The sequence below is a fragment of the Narcine bancroftii genome, chromosome 2, assembly GCF_036971445.1.
Source record: "Narcine bancroftii isolate sNarBan1 chromosome 2, sNarBan1.hap1, whole genome shotgun sequence".
Lineage (NCBI taxonomy): Eukaryota > Metazoa > Chordata > Chondrichthyes > Torpediniformes > Narcinidae > Narcine > Narcine bancroftii.
In genome coordinates, this window is record NC_091470.1 from 189464507 (window position 1) to 189487395 (window position 22889).

The following is a 22889-nucleotide window of genomic DNA, read 5'->3' on the forward strand; positions in this document are numbered from 1 at the left end:
GGGGAGGTCAGTGGGATTAGGGAGAATAATCGTTCAGTATGGACTAGAAGGGTCAAAGGGACCAGTTTCTGTGCTTTATTGTTCGATGAGGTCTCACCAGAGCCTTATAAAGACTCAACATCACATCCCTGCTCTTGTATTCTATTCCTCTTAAAATGAAAAGGATGGAGACACAAAGCCAAGGTGTTTTATGCTTGTTTATTGAGGTTATTTTGCACGGCTGCCGTCAGAACAATTACACGTGTGACAGCAAAATGGAAACCTCAGCCACTTGTAACCATGATTCAACTGCAGCTCCTGCTGTCGGTGCAAAGTTCACGACAAACCTCAAATACAAGGGGCAGGGCGAAGGGGTTGGTGGGGCTGCCGGCGTCTCAAGGTTAAATGTCCAGGGGCTTTGTCAGTGTTCCCTGGGTCGAGGACAGGAGGACCACCAGGGATAAAACCCCCACCCCGACCTTCTGGTCCACGCCCAAGTCTCCACAAACAGCTCGCTGTAATTGGTCCGCACCTCTCCGCCCACTCCTGCACTGGCGCTCAGCCAGTGCCTTGCTCCCCTCTCGTTACACCCACCCCCCCCCCCCACCCCAGGAAGTCCCGAGAGAAATCTCATTCCACTGATTAACGTGCCAGCAAAATTCTTTCTTAGCCCACCACATGCCACAAACCTCGTACGGAAACACCCCGATCTGTGCAGTCCTCCTCCGATCTCTTCCCCCCCCCCCAGATCAACAGGGCTCCAGAGGACTTGCCCACTTCTCCCTGCTTAGAACCCCCCCCCCGCCCCATCATCTTGACCTGCAAGATTCCCACTTCAATGTGGAAATGATTTGGTGTGGGTGAGGACAGGACCAGTTTCGTTCAGAGCTGGGAACTCAGATTGGAATAAAACGCAAAGTTTTTTTAAAAAAACGGTGGAGAGACTCGGCAGGTCAAACAGTGAGCTTTCTTCAGCAATGTTACAGAACCTACGTTTCGGGCCAGAGCCCTTCATTGACGTGTGAGCAAAACATAAGCAGCCTGAATGAAATGGAGGAGGTGGGGGCAAGGGGAGGAGCAGCTCTCACTTCTGGCTCATACCTTGAAGGCCTCATATGGGCCCTGATCTGTGCTGTATAGAGTTCGCTGTTTGACCTGCTGAGCATCCCCGCTGTTCGTTAATACATCGGATTGGACGAGAAGCTGCCAGGTTGCATTCAGCGAATGGTGCGCTGCCTGCAGGAAACCCGGGATTTCTGGATCTCACCAAGACTGGCAGTCTGTGCTCTCGGATGCCATCCAAAGGTTGGGCGGGGTGGGGGGGGGTGGATTCGGAGCTGCCGGGAAAACACAGGTGCCAGGGTCGGAGGGAGTGCGGATTGAACTTTCACCAAAGCCTGCGGTGAAAATTAAATCCCTTGGCCCACTGCGACTCAACACTTCACTGGGGTGAACTGTGAAGAAATAGGAACTCAACCCTCTTGTAGCTTTGCTTAGTGATAGTACTGCTTCAGGAATAAACCCACTCCGTTGTCAGTCAGGGTGGGGCGCAGGGAGATGGGGGAGAGACTGTTTGTGGAGTCACCACTGGACTTGTGACCTCGGCTCCACACCAACAACAGGGCGCTGACAGGTCTGCAGTCGGGAGCGGGGGCTCAGGGCGACATCCACCTCCCCACCCAGAATGCAGGCTGGCCTGACACTGGAGCCCAGGGCTCCTCAGCTGAGAGGAGGGTGGGGATGGGAGAATCAAAGTGTTTTTTGACATGGTCCTTATATTTGGCCTGGTCTTTCTCACGCATATGTAAGCATAATATAAAAACGCGCCCTCACACACAAAACAGGCATACACACAGCCAGAAAGATGCACTCGTAATATGGACAGGTGTGCGCACACACGCACAGAAAATGCACGTAGGCATACAGAGGTGATATGCAAACAGGCAGAGATGTAAATACGCATGTAGACAGATTGATGCATGTGTGCACAATTAAATAGAAGTGAACATTTGGAAACACACATGTACGTACACACGTCCATAAACGCGCAAAGCGTGAATACACAAAAACGCACACTCCCACAAACAGATAAACGCAGGCACGTCCATAAATGTGCGCAAGCGCATGATCAAGCAGGCGCACACAAACACATGGACATGCACAAGCGTGCCCGTTCACAAAGACTCAGGAAGATGTGAATTTCAGAACTCATTCCCTAGCCACCCCACCTCTCACTCGTCCAGCCCCATCAACCAGCAACCCCAACACATTCTGTCTTTAAACGGAAGCCTTCTGGATGCTCACCCCCCCACCTCCTATCCGTGGCCAGACGCAGCTTGCAGAGGGGAGGGGAGGGGGGGGGGGGGTTCTACTCATACTCGGCGATGAGGACCATCATGAGGACCCCGACCAAGAGAGCGGCCACCTCGAGCAGCGACTGGCCTGGCTTGGAGTCATGGAGTAGCTCAGGGATGACAGACACGGTGGCGATGTAGATGAAGCCGCCGGCGGTAAAGGGCAGGATCCAGGATGTGGCCACTTCGCCAACCCCCTCAGCAAGCAGCGAGCAGGCCGTGCCAGCGAGCGCACCCAGTGCCGTCACCAGCTGCAGCAGCATTGCCTGTTGGCACCAGAGAGAGATGGTAAGGAGGAGAGGCTGAGGACAGCCCTGTGACCCTTCGCCCCCCCTCAAATACCCCACATACCAGTCCCACCATACAGGCCTCTGGAAGGCAGGGGATAATGCTCCCCAACACCCCCAAATCTGGAAGGCAATGGGGGGAGGGGGGGTCAGTGGAGGAGGGATGAACTGGAGGGGGTGACAAGGAGGGGGGCCAGTGGGGGAAAGGTGAACGGAAGGGATGTCAGTGGGGGAGGGGTGAATGGGGGGTGAGAAGGTTGTCCCATCCCCTTTCCCACGTACCTTGCGCTTGGTGCAGCCAGACTGCACAAGGATGGCGAAATCTCCCACCTCGTGGGGCACCTCGTGCAGGAGGATGGTGATGGTGGTGACGGCCCCTACCCCAGGGCCCAGCAGGAAGGAGGCCCCAATCGCCAGCCCATCGGTGAAGTTGTGGGTGAAGTCAGCTGCTAGATTCAGGTAGCCTGACACCTTGATGTCTGTGAGAAGGGAAAGAGAGAGAGGTGGGGCAGGGGGGGGGGGGGGAGAGGGGAGCGAGAAAGGGGGAGAGAGGAAGGGGGAGTGAGGGGAAGGGTGGAGGGGGAATGAGGGGAAGGGTGGAGGAAGGACGGGGTGGGGAGGAAAGGGGATTAGGGGTTTGAAGAGGGGCATGGGGAGGAGGGGGAAGGACAGGATGGGGAGTCAGGGGGAGGAGAAGGGGATGGAGAGGTTAGAAGGGGTTGAAGAGTGGCATGGGGAAGAGGAGGTGGAATGGGAGAGTAGGGGAGGTGGGAGGAAGGTAGAGGTTAGCGGACAGAGGCGTTGTGTCCAGGGTTGAGGGTGCGGGTGTTACCCCAGTGCCTTGGGTAGTATGCCCCGGAGCAGGGCACCTCTCCCCAGGTTCTGGGCTTTCCATCCCACCCACCCCTGCCTGTCCGTCCAGCACTGAAGCCCCATGAGTGGCCACAGGTCCCTCCTGGGGGATGCTGACCCAGAAAGTGGGATCGACTCTCCCCATGGGTGCAGGGGATGGTGAGGGACGACCATCGTCCCACAGGGATGGGTCCTTGGGATGGCTTTACCATCTGCTGGGGGGGAGGGGCACGCGAAGAAAAACATCTCTTCCCCACCCTCACTCACCACTGCTCTGTGTCCCTGTCTTGACGGTGGGGGGCTCAGGTTTCCTTCGCCGTGTGCTCCCTCTCGGCTCCCCATGCTTGTGATCTTTCTCCTCCTCCTCCTCCGATGAACTCTCTTTCTTCTTAACGGGTCCTGAGGGGGCGGACACGCACACACCTCAGTTGGGTTGGAAACTCCATGGGGGTTAGGGTCCTACTGGGAGACGCTGTAGAGAGAGCTTCACTCTGTGTCTGACCCTGTGGAGTGTGTGATGGGTCAGCACGGAGGGAACTTCACTCAGAGTCTGACCCCGTGGAATGTGTGACAGGACATTGTGGAGGGAGCTTCAATTTGTGTTTGTGCCTGATGGGTTGGGGCAGAGGGAACTTCCCTCTCTGTCTAACCCCAAGAGTGTGTATTGGGATAGCGTTGAGCTTCCTCCACACCATTCCATATTACACACACCTGGGGTTAGACACAGAGTGAAGCTCCCTCCACACTGTCCCATTACACACAACTGGGGTTATACCCAGGGTGAAGCCCCCATCGATGCCTCAACCTCCCCTCGATTACACTCCTCATTCCATCTGTGCTCCTCCTGAAATTAGAGTCTCAGTGGGAGATGAGCCACAACCAGCCCTTCTGCAGTCAGGGTGATTGGGGGGAGGTCAACGTTTATCGGAGTCTCAGCAAATTCCAGGCCCATCGAGGAGAAGGGTGTGGAAGTCCAGCAGATCAGGCAGCATCCATGGAGAAAAACGGTCAGCATTGGTCGAAGATACACAACCAACGTTTGGGGTCTGAGCAAAAAGCAGACAGGTGCCAGAATAAAACAGTGGGAAGTGGATCAGGGCAAGGAACACAGGGTCACAGGCAAGAGGTCTCAGGGGGATAAGGGCAGGAGAGATGGACAGTGAGAGAGGGAAGGGATATAAACCTGAATGAAGAGGGTTGCAGAGCTTGTGGGGGCAGAAAGAAAGGGGACAGAGGAATAGGAGAGGGGGAGAAAGAGAGAAACACACACACACACACTAGGGATAGGGAGGGAGAGAGACCAAGAGCAGAGGGATAGGGAGAGAGAGAGACAGAGGGATGGGGTGGAGAGAGAGGGAGAGGGAGAAAATGAGTGAGACCGAGGGATAGGGAATGAGAGAAATAGAGGGAGAGGGAAAGAGAGAGGCAGGGGTGGGACCTAATAGAAACCGGAGAAATCAATGTTAATGTCATCCGGTTGGAGGGTGCCCAGATAGAACATCAGGTGTTCCTCCTCCAATTTATAGGGTCTACGAGAGGCATAGACAGGGTGGACAGCCAGCGCCTGTTTCCCAGGGCAGAAGTAGCAAACACCAGAGGACGTCTGTACAAAGTGAAGGGAGGGAAATTGAGACTGGTTAAGTTTTGTTTTACACGCAGAGACTTGCGGGGTCTTGGAATGCCTCACAAGGGATGGTGGTGGAGGCTGGAACATTATGGGACTCGGAGACAGGCACATGGATGGAAGAAAAATCGAGGTGTGGAGGGTTGAGTCATTTTTTCCTGTCGGAATATATAGGTTGGTACAAACTGTGCTGTAGAGTTCTGTTTCAGGTACCGGATCTTGAAATCAGTCCACACTTTCTTCACCCGCCCATCGCTGCTGGTCACCGAAGGTTGTTCCACCCCTCCCCTTCTCCACAGATGCTTCCCGATGACCCCACCCCCCCACCCCAGAGTATCCCTGACGTTTATTTCAGGACTGCAGTGGCTGCAGGATTTTGCTTTCCAATCACCCTCCATGTGGTAATGGTGCGGCACCCCGGCCTCCTCCCTCCCTCCACCCTCCCCTCTGCCCTTCACTCCTCCCTTCCATACCTCACCCTCCACTTGTTAGTGAGGCTGAAATGTTCTAACACACCATGACTGTGGCTGTGGCTGCCCTTCATATGCCGGACAAACTTCTCCACGACCAGGAAGGCAACGATTCCGGTAAGGACCCAGAGGCCCACGGACATCACGTGGGAGTGGTGGTGGCCTGTGATTGAGCAGCAAACGGGTGAGGGGGGGAGGGTCAAAGTGAACATTTGAGTGATAGGTGGCACTAGCAGAAGTTGAAACGCTCGACATTTAATGGCGGGGAGGGAGGGACGTGGCTGGGGAAGAAAGAGGGAAGGGGCTGTGAGGAAGAGGGGGGTAGCGGGAAGGGAGGGAAAGGGGCAATGGGGGAAGGAGAGGGGGGAGGGTGGGGGTTGGGAATGGAGTCAGCAGGAGAAGAAGAGGAGGTCCGGGGTAGGGATGGGGCCAAGGAGGGAGTGGGGGAGGGAGGGAAGGAGCGTGTCGGAGGAGGGGGAAGCGGAGGGAGAGGAAGAGGGGGAGGGAGGCAGGGTGGTCCATAGAACACATGCATCGGGATAGCATCCCCCCCAGCCCACCCCTGCACTACCTCCATGCGAATGTCCGTGTCCGGTGACCAGCTCCTCAGGGTTTGTGTGAGTGGCATCGAGGCCCGAGGGGTGAGAATGAGGCTCTGTCAGCAGACAAGGCCACCAGTAAATCGGTTATCTGCCCCCTCCCCTCTCCTCTGAACCTACCTCCCCATCTTCCCTCTGAACTCCTCTTCCCCTCCCTCCAAACCCCTCACCCCTCTGAACTCCCCTTTCCCTTCCTCCAAACCTCTCTCCCCGTTTGAATCACTCGCCCCTTTGAACCCCTCCAAATCCCTAACCCTCCAAACCTCTCTCCCCCCTCTGAACTTCTCCCTGCTCCGAACCCCTCCTCTCTGAACCCTTATCCCCTCCGAACCCCTCTCCCGCACCTTCCACATTTCAACACCCCTCACTTTTCTTCCCCTCCCATCCCTCCCCACTCAGCCCTCACTCCCCATTCCCACTTCCCACTCACCCCTCCCAACCCAGTGCTTCCCATTCTCACCCCTACCCTCACCTCCGCCTCTCCTCCCACCCCTCACCTCACCCCATTCCTCCCTCCACCTCCCACCCTTACCCCCTCACCGCTCACCCATCTCGCCCCCCCTTCCTCAGGGAGGGGATGTGCCTCACCCAGTGCATGCGGAATGAGATGGAGAAAGGCATCGCCCAGTAGCCCTCCGGAGGCGAAGCTCAGCAGCACCTTGAGGAGGCTCTTGTGTTGGGAGGTGTTTGACTCGACGGGGATGAAAAGCAGGATGAGGAAGGGCACTGCACTGATCAGAAGGGTAGCTCCCACGGCCTGAGGGGGGTGGAGAGAGAGAAAGAAAACACCATCACTGCTAGTCTTACAGTCCCACCATTCACAGCCCCCGCCCTGCAGATCATTGGGTAGAGGCCTGGGACACGGGGCAGAGTGGACCTGGATAAGGCAGGGAGCAAAGACATAGGAGGGGTCAAGGGGAGGGGACGTGACATGGGAGGGGTCACGGGGAGGGAGAGGTGCACAGGAGGGGTCACGGGGAGGGGGAGGTGTCCAGAAGGGGTCACAGGGAGGGGGAGGTGTCCAGAAGGGGTCACAGGGAGGAGTTGGTGTTGGAGGGGGTAGGGTCCTGGAGGGGACACGGGGAGGGGTGGTGTCCAGGAGGGGTCCTGTTAGGGGTCGAAGCCCAGTGGGGAGAGCGGAACACTATTGTTCAGTGATACCCAGGAGCAAGGGCCTTTCTCTGGGGAAGTGGGGGGCACTCATTCTGGTGAGAACTCCCAAGGTCTGTCACCCCTTTTATACCTCACCAACAGTGCCTCTGGTAATGACATTGACCTCAATCATGGCAGCCCCAGGAGCCAGAGAGGTCCCCATGAGTTCCACAGGAATCGAGGAACGTGCTGGCCCTGTGAGGTCACTGGACACAGTGATGACACTGAACACGATGATGTCATGGAGAGGCTGTATTGTGATGTCACAGAGCATGGCAATATAAGGGGGGGGGGCGAGGCAGGCTGCTCTGTGAGGTCACGGATCCTTGTGATATTATAGGCAGGCAGTCTTGTGATGTCAGAGCACAGTGATGTCTCAGGGCACAGAGCCTGCTCTGTGATGTCACAGAGCACGGTGATGTAACAGGGAGACTGCTCTGTGATGTCAAAGGGATATTATAGCGTGTCTGGGGATAAAGGATGTTTAAATTGATGAACAAGGCAGGCGATGTTGCCAGAAATTAAAGTGCAGCTTGCCGGTTCTGCTTTCTCCAGGTAAGCAAACAATATTCTATCATTAATGGGATACCCATCTGGCTCAGAAGGCGAGTAGAGGCTGGGAGGAGGAAAGAGACCTGAGGGGGTACCTTCACGCAGAGTGAAGGGTGTGTGGAATGAACTGCCAGGGGGCAGGGACATGGATGGGTGAGGTTGGGAGGGATACGGGCTGAATGCATGCAAGTGGCAGATGGCTGGAGTTGCCAGGAGAATGGAGGCACAGCACTGCTGCGCAGGGTCCTACTGCCCAGTCCTGATAACAATGGCTGTGTACAGGCTTCAAACGCCCGGTTAAAGAAGCCAACAGTGTGTTTTTTTTTTAAATCCTATCTGTGCCCAAGGTTTCGGCACCTGTGTTGGGTTGGGCAGCAGAGCACGAGTAGCAGGCAGCTGGGGAGCAACGGACCAGTGCAGTGCAGTGCACCACCCCATTTAGAAGGAGAAACAGAGAAGACGACCATGCAGGACGCTGATCACAGCAGCGGTTGAAAGACCCACACAGGCTGCTGGTGACTGGCTCATGGGAGCCGGGCGTCGTAATTCGAGAGGGTGCTGAGGGCACGAATGGCCCTCAGGCGCTGAAGGCTTCCTGATCACGTTGGAGATTTGGATCTGGAGCTCGGGCGACCGATGGATTGTCTCCGTGCGGGTGCGGAGGCCACGGGAGCGCTGGAGGCTTCTATTTCTCCTATTGTTAGGGGCACAGGGCTATTCTTTACTTGCCTTACTGCAGACAAACAAAGTACATCAGGGTGCAATTGGTGATGAACGGGGTGTCACAGGGGTCAGTGCTGGACCTGCAACTGTTCACGATACACATAAATGATCTGGAAGAGGGGACGGGGACCATGCAGAAGGACTTGGGAGTGCTTGTGCATGAATCGCAAAAGGTTGGTTTGCAGGTGATCAGGAAGGGAAATGGAGCATTGGCCTTCATTGCTGGAGGGATTGAATTTAGGAGCAGGGAGCTCTTGCTGCAACTGTCCAAGGTCCTGGTGAGGCCACATCTGGAGTAAGACATACAATCTAGTCTCCTTACTTGAGGAAGGCCATACTGGCTTTGGAGACGGTGCAGAGGAGGTTCACCAGGTTGATTTCACCAGGTTGATTCCAGGCATGAGGGGGTTGGCCTATGAGGAGAGATTAATTTGTCTGGGACTGTACTCGCTGGAATAGAAGAATGAGAATCCCTTCTCATTTAGAAGAATGAGAAGGGATCTTGCAGAAACATCTAAAGTTATGAAAGGCGTAGATAGGATAGAGGTGGCATAGATAGGATTGGTGGGGGGTGGGGGGGTGGTGGACAGACCTGAACTAGGGGGATGTGGTCTCAAGATCCAGGGGAGTAGATTCAGGATGGAGATGAGGAGGAACTGCTTTTCTTGGGGTTGGGGGGAGGCTGTGGAATTCACTGCCCATTGAAGCAGTGGAGGGAACCTCAGTAACTATATTTAAGATAAGGTTGGGTAGATTTTTACACTGTAGGGGAGTTAAGGGATATGGGGAAAAGGCAGGTGGGTGGAGATGAGCCCATCATCAGATCAGCCATGATCACACTGAATGGCTGAGCAGGGCTCTACAGGCCAGGTGTTCTTGTGTTCTTACATCACATTTTTATGTACAGGTTGTACCTCTCATATCCAGCAACTCACGTGGACCGGCACGTTTGAATCTGCTGCTATTAGACAGCACAGGACTCGAACCCCAGTCCTGATTGCGGTAGATTTGACCTTTGCAGCGCCAGCAATCGGGACTGGGGTTCGAGTCCTGTGCTGTCTCTCAGGAGTTCTCGCGTTCCAATCGCTGGTGCTGTAAAGGCGTGGCGCTAACAGGTACACTGACCGCACTGCCCCAAGGTATTATTTCCTGTTTTAAGCTTTGTTCTACGTTTGATGTTTACATAGGGGATTCCCTTAGGGGCCAATTTCTGGCATTTTCTGAGGTACGGCAATGGCCAGGTCCCATCGTTGCCAGAGGTACAACATGACAAATAAAAGGAACCTTGACCCTAGAGAACTGGCAGCAATCTCAACTGGATAGGGTTGGAACAGCACCCTGAGCTGAGACAGATGGCACCAACCCTGTCTGAACCGGTGGGTGCCAGATGAGACGGGCATACAAAACACTGACCTGCGTCCACAGCTCCACTGGGTCGCTGGCGGCCTTCCTGCGAGTTGCCTCACCTGAGGCAGAGTCTGCCTTCCACCGGCTCTTGCCTTGCGAGTTCTCGAGGTGATCACTGGGATAAGAGTGGCCAGTAAGATCGTCTCCGTGGGAGTGCCCATGGTGATCGTGGGAGTGCCCATGGTGATCGTGGGAGTGCCCATGGGAGTGGCCATGACTCTCCACCACACGCAGGACCAGCCCACAGCACAACAGGCAGGAGAGGAAGAAGGCCAAGCCTCCATGCCGTTGCGCCATCAGGGGCACAGGCATCGTGCGGGTGAGAACAACACTGCAAGTGGAAAGAAACATTAGACACAGATAAACTGGAGGAATTCAGTACATCCCTGCAGGAGACAGAGATATGTCATGGATGTTCGAGCCTGAGCCATTCTTAAAGGGATGAGCAGAAGGCAGGCAGTGAAATGAGACAGGGAGGGGATAGCTCTCTGAATGAAGAGGGGAAGGGGTGTGAAGCTGGAGAGGGTTGGAGGGGAAGGGGAGGGGGGAAGGCCCTCATCACCCCCCTACCCTCATCCCCATTCCTTCAGTCCCATCCCCCCCCTACTCCCTGCCCTCCCCTCCCTCAGCCCACACACATACTGTGACAAGAGTAATGATTTGGGGAGATAAATTGGGGCAGAGTTTGTTAGTGTGGGTCACATACAAACCCTTGAAAACCGATCTTATTTGAAATACTGGAGCTCTGCTAATGCTCGACATATCAGCCTCACAGCCTCTGCAAGAGCTTTGGGGAGTGCCCAAGAGACTTCACTAATGGGCTGTCGTTTACAAAAAGACAACGGAGGAAAGAGCTTGTCGGAGCCACAGATTGTCTGGAGGTGTTGTAAGAGGGTCATGTGGTTTTGCAAGCAGAGAGAGTAAAACAGGCTTTCCGAGAGAGAGAGAGAGACACACACACACAGATCACTTCTTCAGTGTTACAGCCAGCAACAGCAGCTGGGACTGGAACAGGAGAAGCTGGAAAGCTTGTGGAAAACCCCATGTGGAAGACGGGTTGTGAGTTCTTCGTTCAGCCTGGTCAAAGCCTTGTGGATCATTGCATTAGACTGGCTGTCTAATGTTTCACTTGGAAGAAATGAAACAAGAAGGAACTTTGTGGTGAATTTCGTCAGCAAGATACTGAAGTAGCTGATTAAAAAGGAATCAGTTGTGGATGTCCAGCAAACAACAAATCTCTCCTTGAAAACCAACAAGAACCTTCCTAAGCGGTAACCATTTACCTTTCAAGCATCAAAGCCTGGTTAACTTTATAAACGTTCAATTGCCTGCAACCAGTGAACTTGGAGGAATGAGAAGTGAGATTGGATTGTGAACCAAAGAACTTTAATGAACATAGAATTAGAAGGGGATTAAGTTAGGTTAAGTAAGTCAATAGTCATGAGTTAAAATGTGATTCTATTTTCATATTTAAAAATAATTAAAAGCAACTTTTGTTTAAGTACCATTTGTCTCGGTGAATATCTAATGCTGCTAAGTTTTGGGGTCCTCTGGGCCCGTCACAATACACTCCCCCCCACAGCCCCACACCCTCTGCCTCCCTCAGCCACACATGCACACACCACTCCCTTCCTCGGCCCCCCCACCTCACCCTACCCTCTCCCCCTTCCTCGTCCCCCATCAGCTCCTCAAGCCCCCTCCCCTCACTCGGCCCCCATCAGCTCCTCAAGCCCCCTGCCACCATCAGCTCCTCAAGCCCCGGCCCCCAACAGCTCCTCAAGCCCCGGCCCCCAACAGCTCCTCAAGCCCCGGCCCCCAACAGCTCCTCAAGCCCCGGCCCCCAACAGCTCATCAAGCCCCCTCACCCCATCAGCTGCTCAGCCCCCTCCCCCCATCAGCTGCTCAGCCCCCTCCCCCCATCAGCTGCTCAGCCCCCTCCCCCCATCAGCTGCTCAGCCCCCTCCCCCCATCAGCTGCTCAGCCCCCTCCCCCCATCAGCTGCTCAGCCCCCTCCCCCCATCAGCTGCTCAGCCCCCTCCCCCCATCAGCTGCTCAGCCACCTCCCACCATCAGCTCCTCAAGCCCCCTCCCCATCAGCTCCTCAAGCCCCCTCCCCATCAGCTCAAGCCCCTCCCCCTCCCTCAGCCCCCAAGCCCCATCCCCCTCCCTCAGCCCCCAAGCCCCATCCCTCAGCCCCCATCAGCTCCCCAAGCCCCCTCCCCCTTGGCCCCCATCAGCTCCTCAAGCCCCCTTCCCCTCGGCCCCCATCAGCTCCTCAAGCCCCCTTCCCCTCGGCCCCCATCAGCTCCTCAAGCCCCCTTCCCCTCGGCCCCCATCAGCTCCTCAAGCCCCCTTCCCCTCGGCCCCCATCAGCTCCTCAAGCCCCCTTCCCCTCGGCCCCCATCAGCTCCTCAAGCCCCTTCCCCTCGGCCCCCATCAGCTCCTCAAGCCCCCTTCCCCTCCCTCAGCCCCTATCAGCTCAAACCCCCTTCCCCTCCCTCAGCCCCTATCAGCTCAAACCCCCTTCCCCTCCTTCGGCCCCCATCAGCTCCTCAAGCCCCCTTCCCCTCGGCTCCCATCAGCTCCTCAAGCCCCCTTCCCCTCCCTCGGCTCCCATGAGCTCCTCAAGCCCCCTTCCCCTCCCTCAGCCCCCATCAGCTCCTCAAGCCCCCTCCCTCGGCCCCCATCAGCTCCTCAAGCCCCCTCCCTTGGCCCCCATCAGCTCCACAAGCCCCCTCCCTCGGCCCCTATCAGCTCCTCAAGCCCCCTCCCCCTCCTTGGCCCCCATCAGCTCCTCAAGCCCCCTCCCCCTCCTTGGCCTCCATCAGCTCCTCAAGCCCCCTGCCCCCTTCCACAGCCCCTCCCTCTCCATCCTCAAGCCCCTCCCCCACTCCTTCCTCGGCCCCCATCAGCTCCTCAAGCCCCTCCCCCTCCTTCCTCGGCCTCCATCAGCTCCAAGCCCCCTCCCCCTCCCCCTCCTTCCTCGGCCCCCATCAGCTCAAGCCCCCTCCCCGCATCAGCTCCTCAAGCCCCCTCCCCGCATCAGCTCCTCAAGCCCCCTCCCCCTCCTTCCTCGGCCCCCATCAGCTCAAGCCCCCTCCCCCTCCTTCCTCGGCCCCCATCAGCTCCTCAAGCCCCCTCCCCCCATCAGCTCCTCAAGCCCCCTCCCCCTCCTTCCTCGGCCCCCATCAGCTCCTCAAGCCCCCTCCCCCTCCTTCCTCGGCCCCCATCAGCTCCTCAAGCCCCCTCCCCCTCCTTCCTCGGCCCCCATCAGCTCCTCAAGCCCCCTCCCCCTCCTTCCTCGGCCCCCATCAGCTCCTCAAGCCCCCTCCCCCTCCTTCCTCGGCCCCCATCAGCTCCTCAAGCCCCCTCCCCGCATCAGCTCCTCAAGCCCCCTCCCCGCATCAGCTCCTCAAGCCCCCTCCCCGGCCCCCATTAGCTCCTCAAGCCCCTCCCCCTCCTTCCTCGGCCCCCATCAGCTCCTCAAGCCCCCTCCCCCTCCTTCCTCGGCCCCCATCAGCTCCTCAAGCCCCCTCCCCCTCCTTCCTCGGCCCCCATCAGCTCCTCAAGCCCCCTCCCCCTCCTTCCTCGGCCCCCATCAGCTCCTCAAGCCCCCTCCCCCTCCTTCCTCGGCCCCCATCAGCTCCTCAAGCCCCCTCCCCCTCCTTCCTCGGCCCCCATCAGCTCCTCAAGCCCCCTCCCCGCATCAGCTCCTCAAGCCCCCTCCCCGCATCAGCTCCTCAAGCCCCCTCCCCGCATCAGCTCCTCAAGCCCCCTCCCCGGCCCCCATTAGCTCCTCAAGCCCCTTCCCCACCCTACTCACTCTCGGCCCTCATCAGTTTTTTAAGCCCCCTCCCCTCCACTCCCCACCCCACCCTACCCTACTCCTCCCTCTCCAACCCACCACCTCACCTGAGACAAACGTGGCACTGCAATCGCGGAGAGATGCCCGGGTGAGCCCAGATCTCACGAGATTCCGGCCCGGCGTGATGTAATATGGGCGGAACTCTGTTCTCCGTGACCTGCTGCCCCGCACCAAGATGGCCGCCACCGCAGATCCCGCAGGTAAAAGTGCGGCGCGGCCGGCCGCCCCGCATCAGCATGGCCGCCGACTAGAACCCGCCTCCTCAGCCCCTCGCAGCTCTTGCTCCGCACCAACGTGGACGCGCACCAGAAATTACCACAACAACATAGCCACCCTCCGTACACCGCCATTTCCGCCCCGCATTGGGCCTGCCTCGCAGCAAGGAGACTGCCATGACAGTGGAATGTCTTTACCCCTCAAAGACACCACTGACCTTCCCCTCTCCCCCCCCACACCTGGATCGTCCTGGCACCAAGAGCTCGGAGAAGGTGCGTGAAGGCCCAAAAAAGAAAACTCCCCACCAATCGTTCCCTACGTTCCCACCCCCGTGACCGCAGGAGACTGCCCACCTGCACCACACCTCCTCCCTCAGCTCCTTTTGGGGCCCCAAATGGTCCTACCAAGCGAAGAACCTCTTCACGTGAATCTGCAAAGGTCGTCTGCTGCATCCGCTGCTCCCGCTGTGGTCTCTTCTCCATTGGAGAGATGGGCGCGTGCTGGGAGATGGCTTCGTTGAGCACCTTGGCTCTGTCCGCTGCAGTGGGGCGGATCTCTCAGTGGCCGCCCACTTCAGTTCTCCATCCCATTCCTTTGCTGACCATCTGTCCATCGTCTCATGCACTGCCAGGCTGAGATACCCTGTAAATTGGGGGAACAACTCCTCATCTTCCAACTGCGCACCCTCCATTCGTTAAAATGAACTCCACCCACCCCTCCATCCCCTGTCTCCTTTCGCACAGGCTTGATACATTCCACCTAGACCCTTATATCCAATTAGCACCTTTTTGTTGGTCTGGATTCCTCCCCCATTGCTTGAATTCTGCAACTTTCTGATACATCCTGCTTCTGCCTTCTCTGACTCTTCCTTGAAGGCGGGCGCAGGCCCGAAACATCTGCAATATGCTGAAAAGCCCAGCCGAGCTCCTCCAGTGTGTTCACCAGCTGAAAAATGTCCCCAATTCCACAGGAGCAGAAATAGGCTGTTCACCCCATTGAGCCTGGCCCGTCATTTAAACATGAGTTCCCCTCCATCCCATAATCTTTGATGCCCCAGCTAATCAAGAACCTATCAGTAGTTCTTCATTAGCACTGATCGGCAAACGCCAAGACCTGGGACTCAACACCCCACTGTGTAATTGGATCCTGATTTCCTCACCTCCAGACCACAATCAGTGAGGATCGATGAGAACATCTCCACAATCTCCATCAGAACAGGAGTGCTGTGGGGCTGCTCTATTCGCTATAAACCTATGACTGTGTGACACCATCTATAAATTCGCTGATGATACCACATTCCTGGGTTGAATAAAGGAAGGGAGTGAGTCAACTTACAGGAGGGAGATTGAAAACTTGGCTGAATGGTGCACCAACAACAAACTTGTACTAAATGTCACTAACACCAAGGAACTTCAGGAAGGGAAGGTGTTACAATCCCACGATCATTGGGGGATCAGAGGTGGAGAAGGTGAGCAAATTTAAGTTCTTGGGAACCACTATCTTGGAGGATCACTAATGGCATCGTGAAGAATGCACGTTGGCACCTCAACTTCCTCAGGAGTTTGCGGGGGTTCAGTATGACACCAGAAACAATGGTAAATTTCTACAGAGGTGAGGTGGAAAGTGTGCTGGCCGGCTGTGTCATGGTCTGGTCCCTCCAAAAGCCCAGGACATCACAGGCAAAAACCTTCCCAGTATCGATAACATCTATGGGGAATGCTGCCATCGGAGAGCAAAAGCAATCATCAAGGACCCACATCACCCAGCACACACTCTGTTCTCGCTGCTGCCATCAGGAAAGAGGTATCGGTGCCACAAGACTCACACCCACCAGGTTCAGGAACAGCTGCTACCCCTCCACCATCAGACTCCTCAACAACAAACTCAATCAGGGACTCGTTTAAGGGCTCTTACACTTTTACACTTTATTGACTTTTGTTTATGTCTGTATTGAAGTCAGTTTACATTTCATTATTTGTTTACGTGAGTACATTGTGCACAGTCTTTTTTGCACTACTAAGAAGTGGTAATTCTGCCTCACTCACAGGAAAAAGAATCTCAGAGTTGTAAGTGTACTCTGGCAATAGATCTGAAATCTGAGTCAATCTCTGTCTTAAATAATCCCACTAACGTGGCCAATAAACCGACCTTGGTGCCTTGTCTTAAGAGGACTTAGATGTGAGATGGAAAAGTGGATCAGAGGGAAAGGAGGGAAGAGAGCCTCACGATTCGAGGAAGCTGGTTTTGGAGAGAGATGAGGAGGAACTGCTTCTCCCAGAGAGGAAAGTGGGTTTAGGACGGGGATGACAGACAGTGGAATCTGTGGAATTCTCTTAAGTTCAAGTTTTTTTTTGGCCTCCAGTTGCACGAGTACTATGCGACAGCGCTCTCCAGTCCTCGACATGAAACATACAGGCACACAACCAGTTGTAACGTACATACAGACAAACAATACACCTGCAGGACAAGTATTCATACATACAGATAAATACATTAATATTGTTTTGTTAAAAACAGTAAAACCCCTGTTATCCAGCATCTCTGGGGATTGGCAGATGCCCAAAAAGTGAATTGAAAACAAAGTCTCCTCCCCACTGATCATCAACACAAGTGCACCCCAACGATGCCTGCTTACCCCTCTGCCCTACTCACTCTACACCCATGACTGTGGGGCCAGGCACAATTCCAACGCCACCTACAGGTTTGCCGATGACACTACAGTCGTCGGCAGAATCACAAACAGAAATGAGGAAGTGTACAGGAGTGAGATAGATCAGCTCGATGAATGGTGCAATGACAACAACCTTGCGCTCAATGTTAGCAAAACCAAGGAGATGATTGTGGACTTCAGGAGGAAGTCAGGGGAACATGACCCAGTCCTCATCGAGGGCTTAGAAGTGGAGAGGGTCAAGAACTTCAAATTCCTGGGGGGGGGGGGGGTGTCAACATCTCCGAGGATCTGTCCTGGATCCTCCTTGTTGATGGAATCACGAAAAAGATTCACCAGTGGCTATACACTGTTAGGTGCTTGAAGAGATTCATTCTTTCTTTGGCTTGGCTTCGCGGATGAAGATTTATGGAGGGGTAATGTCTACGTCAGCTGCAGGCTCGTTTGTGGCTGACAAGTCTGATGCGGGACAGGCAGACACGGTTACAGCGGTTGCAAGGGAAAATTGGTTGGTTGGGGTTGGGTGTTGCATTTTTCCTCCTTTGTCTTTTGGCAGTGAGGTGAGCTCTGCGGTCTTCTTCAAAGGAGGTTGCCGCCCAGAGGAGTCACGTGATGGAGTAGTGGCCGGTCGGGGAACTCCAGCCCTCTCCATAAAAGTTTTTAAAAAAACAGAGAAAAAAACAAAGGCACAAACACAAAAACTAAAATAAAGTGAAAATAAAGGTGTGGAGAAAATGGCAGCGAAGAAAGAAAATCCAAAAGCAACAGGAAGAAGAAAAAAAGAAAAGACGGTGGAAGAAGAAGGTGAAGGCCTTACCTGTCCAAGGAGTTCCACTGTGGAGAGAGAAGCCCGCTCCCGCAGGTCAGTTGAAGCCCCGAGCTCGGGACTACAAAAATGGCTCACAGAGCCAAACAAAAGTGCGCAACTGCGCATGACAAAAAGAACACTGACGGGAGGAGGGACCAGCTGAGGAGTTGATCTCCACAGCTGAAATTGACAACCACAACAAAGCAGCAAGAGGAGAACATAGAAAATAATGAGAACAAAAAAGAAGAGAGTAAAAAGAAATCAAAGAAACAACAGATGACCAACCCAGAGGAAGAAGACCAACACCAAGACACTTCTAATAAAAATAAGAAGACCAAAAATACCCAACAAAATAAAACAAACAACCCAACAAGAAAACCAGAAGAGACAGAGGTAAAGGACACAGATCCTGGAGTGGACTCAGAAGAAGAAGAGGAAGAACACAGAGAAATGGAAGAAGAAGGGAAGGGCAAGTACATGGATATATTTTTTTTAAAGAATATATGGAATCAATAAAAGAATGGCAATCACAAGAATTCAGTGAAATAAAAAGAAGAGTAAAAAATACAGAAGAAAAAATGAATAGATTAGAGATGATCATGTCAGATATAGGAAAAAGAGTGGACAAGGTGGAAGAATGAGAAACAGCCGTAGAAATGGAAATAGAGGACAAAAAAGAAATTAGAAGAATCTGATAAAAAAAGTTAAAGAGGCACAAGAGCTGTTTGCTCAGAAGATAGATATAATGGAAAATTATAATAGAAGAAACAATATAAAGATAGTGGGCCTTAAGGAAGATGAAGAAGGCAAGAATATGAGAAAATTTATAAAAGAATGGATCTCCAGGGTCCTAGGAAGACCAGAATTACAGGAAGAAATGGAGATAGAAAGGGCACATAGAATATTAGCCCCTAAACCACAACCACAACAAAAACCAAGATCCATTCTAGTAAAATTCCTAAGATATACAACAAGAGAAAATATATTGGAGAAAGCAATGAGGAAAATAAGAGAAGACAAAAAAACCACTGGTATACAAAGGTCAAAAAAAATTTTTCTATCCAGATATAAGTTTTGAACTCCTGAAGAAGAGGAAGGAGTTTAATACAGCAAAAACGATCCTATGGAAAAAAGGTTATAAATTTATGCTAAAGTGCCCAGCGGTACTTAAAATAGTTATTCCAAGGCAGCAAAACAGACTATTCTTGGATCTGGAGGAAGCACGAAAATTTGCAGAACAACTACAAAACAGACAGAGAGATGAAGACGTAACGAGAACAACAATGACCACAAACTATATGTATGTATGTGTGTGTATATGTGCGTATGTATATTTAAAAAAATAGAGTATAGATAAGAACTAAGAAGGGAAAGTAAGGGAAGAAAGAAAGTAAGGAGGGAATTAAGAGAGTGACCTTTGTAATATATGAAGATTAAAATCTTTTCTGGGGGGGCTGGGTGGGGAAAAATTACAGTCACTGCGAAATCAGTTGACGCTTGTGAGTGATTTCACAAATCCAAATGGAGAGGGGAGATGTGGTTGCCCAACAAGGGACAAAGGGCAAGTCAGGAAGGGGAGGGGATAGTGGGGTTAAATGAATTTTAGATAGGAAAATAATGGAAATATATTATGTTTTAGAAATGTTGTCTTATAATGTGTTCAAAAAAAGAAAGCAGAAATGGATAAGGAAAGGTGATGATGAGAAAACGAAAAGGAAAGATAAACAAAGGATGAAATGGCTATGTTGAACTATATGACTTTAAATATTAATGGAATACATAACCAAATCAAAAGGAATAAACTGTTAAATTTACTGAAAAAAGAAAAAATTGATATAGCATTCATACAAGAGACACACTTAACTGAAGTGGAACACAAGAAATTAAAGAGAGATTGGATAGGACATGTAACAGCAGAATCATATAATTCAAAAGCTAGAGGAGTAGCTATATTAATCAGTAAAAATGTACCAATCAAAATAGAAGAGAAAATAATAGATCCAGCAGGGAGATATGTAATGATAAAATGTCAGATATATTCGGAGTTTTGGAATTTACTCAATGTATATTGACCTAATGAAGAAGATCAAAAATTTATGCAAGATATCTTTTTGAAGATAGCAGACACGCAAGGGAACATACTAATAGGAGGGGATTTCAATCTTAATTTGGTTTCAAACATGGATAAAACTGGAAAAAAAATTAATAGAAAGAACAAAGTAACCAAATTTATAATTAAATCGATGCAAGAAATGCAACTTTTGGATATATGGAAGAAACAACACCCAAAGGAAAAGGAATATTCATATTATTCGAGCAGACATAAATCATACTCAAGAATAGACCTATTCCTGTTATCAGCTCACATGCAAGAGAGAATTAGGAATACGGAATATAAAGCTAGACTATTATTGGACCACTCACCCCTGTTATTGACAATAGAGTTAGAGGACATCCCACCAAGAATGTATAGATGGAGATTAAACTCCATGCTACTTAAAAGGCAGGATTTTAGAGAATTCATTGAATGACAAATTAAAATGTACTTTGAAATAAATACGGAATCAGTGAAAGATAAGTTTATACTATGGGACGCAATGAAAGTTATGTAACTAAGATGAAGAAGGACTACAACCAGGAAACAGAACAGTTGGAAAGGGAAATAGTAAATATAGAAAAAGAATTAGCAATGAAGGAAGACACAACTAAAAGAAGAGAATTGGCAGATAAAAAAATAAAATATGAAACACTACAAACATATAAGGTGAAGAAGAACATAATGAAGACAAAACAGAAATATTATGAACTAGGGGAAAAAAACGCACAAAATTCTAGCGTGGCAGCTTAAGACAGAACAAACTAAGAGAATGGTATTGGCATTAAGGGAAAAAGACAAGCAAATCACATATAATCCAACAGAGATTAATGAAAACTTCAGAGAATTCTATGAACAACTATATCAAACTGAAAACGAAGGGAAAGAAGATAAAATAGATGAATTTTTAACTAAAATTGAACTACTGAAATTACAAACAGAGGAACAAAATAAATTAACAAAATCATTTGAAATAGAAGAAATACAGGAGATAATAAAAAAAACTACCAAACAATAAAACAACAGGAGAGGATGTATTCCCAATAGAATTCTATAAAACATTTAAAGATTTATTAATTCCTCCCCTTCTGGAAGTAATCAACCAGATTGATAAAACACAAAGCTTACCAGAGTCATGTTTTCTTTGGCTTGGCTTCGCGGACGAAGATTTATGGAGGGGGTAAAAGTCCACGTCAGCTGCAGGCTCGTTTGTGGCTGACAAGTCCGATGCGGGACAGGCAGACACGGTTGCAGCGGCTGCAGGGGAAAATTGGTTGGTTGGGGTTGGGTGTTGGGTTTTTCCTCCTTTGCCTTTTGTCAGTGAGGTGGGCTCTGCGGTCTTCTTCAAAGGAGGTTGCTGCCCGCCAAACTGTGAGGCGCCAAGATGCACGGTTTGAGGCGATATCAGCCCACTGGCGGTGGTCAATGTGGCAGGCACCAAGAGATTTCTTTAGGCAGTCCTTGTACCTTTTCTTTGGTGCACCTCTGTCACGGTGGCCAGTGGAGAGCCCGCCATATAACACGATCTTGGGAAGGCGATGGTCCTCCATTCTGGAGACGTGACCCATCCAGCGCAGCTGGATCTTCAGCAGCGTGGACTCAATGCTGTCGACCTCTGCCATCTCGAGTACTTCGACGTTAGGGATGAAAGCGCTCCAATGGATGTTGAGGATGGAGCGGAGACAATGCTGGTGGAAGCGTTCTAGGAGCCGTAGGTGATGCCGGTAGAGGACCCATGATTCGGAGGCGAACAGGAGTGTGGGTATGACAACGGCTCTGTATACCCTTATCTTTGTGAGGTTTTTCAGTTGGTTGTTTTTCCAGACTCTTTTGTGTAGTCTTCCAAAGGCGCTATTTGCCTTGGCGAGTCTGTTGTCTATCTCATTGTCGATCCTTGCATCTGATGAAATGGTGCAGCCGAGATAGGTAAACTGGTTGACCGTTTTGAGTTTTGTGTGCCCGATGGAGATGTGGGGGGGCTGGTAGTCATGGTGGGGAGCTGGCTGATGGAGGACCTCAGTTTTCTTCAGGCTGACTTCCAGGCCAAACATTTTGGCAGTTTCCGCAAAGCAGGACGTCAAGCGCTGAAGAGCTGGCTCTGAATGGGCAACTAAAGCGCATCGTCTGCAAAGAGTAGTTCACGGACAAGTTTCTCTTGTGTCTTGGTGTGAGCTTGCAGGCGCCTCAGATTGAAGAGACTGCCATCCGTGCGGTACCGGATGTAAACAGCGTCTTCATTGTTGGGGTCTTTCATGGCTTGGTTCAGCATCATGCTGAAGAAGATTGAAAAGAGGGTTGGTGCGAGAACACAGCCTTGCTTCACGCCATTGTTAATGGAGAAGGGTTCAGAGAGCTCATTGCTGTATCTGACCCGACCTTGTTGGTTTTCGTGCAGTTGGATAATCATGTTGAGGAACTTTGGGGGACATCCGATGCGCTCTAGTATTTGCCAAAGCCCTTTCCTGCTCACGGTGTCGAAGGCTTTGGTGAGGTCAACAAAGGTGATGTAGAGTCCTTTGTTTTGTTCTCTGCACTTTTTTTGGAGCTGTCTGAGGGCAAAGACCATGTCAGTAGTTCCTCTGTTTGCGCGAAAGCCGCACTGTGATTCTGGGAGAATATTCTCGGCGACACTAGGTATTATTCTATTTAGTAGAATCCTAGCGAAGATTTTGCCTGCAATGGAGAGCAACGTGATTCCCCTGTAGTTTGAGCAGTCTGATTTCTCGCCTTTGTTTTTGTACAGGGTGATGATGGTGGCATCACGAAGATCCTGAGGCAGTTTTCCTTGGTCCCAACAAAGCTTGAAAAACTCATGCAGTTTGGCATGCAGGGTTTTGCCGCCAGCCTTCCAGACCTCTGGGGGGATTCCATCCATACCTGCTGCTTTGCCACTTTTCAGTTGTTCGATTGCCTTATATGTCTCATCCAGGGTGAGAACCTCATCCAGCTCTAGCCTTAGGGGCTGTTGAGGGAGCTGGACCAGGGCGGAATCTTGGACTGAGCGGTTGGCACTGAAAAGAGATTGGAAGTGTTCTGACCATCGGTTGAGGATGGAAATCTTGTCGCTGAGGAGGACTTTGCCGTCTGAGCTGCGCAGCGGGCTTTGGACTTGGGGTGAGGGGCCGTACACAGCCTTTAGAGCCTCGTAGAAACCCCTGAAGTCGCCAATGTCCGCGCTGAGCTGGGTTCATTTGGCGAGGCTAGTCCACCACTCATTTTGGATCTCCCGGAGTTTGCG

At 52.1% G+C, this 22889-nt stretch overlaps 1 protein-coding gene and 1 long non-coding RNA gene across 4 annotated transcripts in view; one reads left to right on the plus strand and one right to left on the minus strand.

Moving 5' to 3' along the window:
- Positions 1 to 779: 779 nt before the first annotated feature.
- On the minus strand, positions 780 to 14717 carry slc39a7 (solute carrier family 39 member 7). Of its 3 annotated transcripts, none has more exons than XM_069919678.1 (8): positions 14485 to 14717; positions 10006 to 10330; positions 6754 to 6922; positions 6138 to 6221; positions 5613 to 5729; positions 3740 to 3871; positions 2903 to 3099; positions 780 to 2599 (listed from the first exon to the last, which is right to left on the minus strand). In XM_069919678.1, the coding sequence occupies exons 1-8, from the start codon at positions 14691 to 14693 to the stop codon at positions 2348 to 2350; spliced, it is 1485 nt and encodes a 494-aa protein (XP_069775779.1). In that variant the 5' UTR covers positions 14694 to 14717; the 3' UTR covers positions 780 to 2347. The 3 variants fall into 3 exon arrangements, with proteins under 3 accessions (XP_069775779.1, XP_069775780.1, XP_069775781.1); XM_069919679.1 differs by lacking the exon at positions 14485 to 14717 and adding an exon at positions 13912 to 14306; XM_069919680.1 differs by lacking the exon at positions 3740 to 3871.
- Positions 7638 to 22889, plus strand: part of LOC138754819 (uncharacterized) — a 39313-nt gene continuing 24061 nt past the window's right edge. Inside the window, exon 1 of the long non-coding RNA XR_011351936.1 lies at positions 7638 to 7872. This is a non-coding gene — a long non-coding RNA (uncharacterized lncRNA). The remainder of the gene's footprint in view (positions 7873 to 22889) is intronic.

Bases quoted from the DNA above. Each gene is read 5' to 3' on its own strand.
- slc39a7 (XM_069919678.1), bottom strand. From the start codon at position 14,693: ATGGACAGATGGTCAGCAAAGGAATGGGATGGAGAACTGAAGTGGGCG. The intron at 6,222-6,753 runs GTGAGGCACATC...GTCTGCTGACAG, and splicing joins TCTCATTCCGCATGCACTGG to AGCCTCATTCTCACCCCTCG. The intron at 3,872-5,612 runs GTGTGTTAGAAC...CCGCCCCCTCAG, and splicing joins CAGCCACAGCCACAGTCATG to GACCCGTTAAGAAGAAAGAG.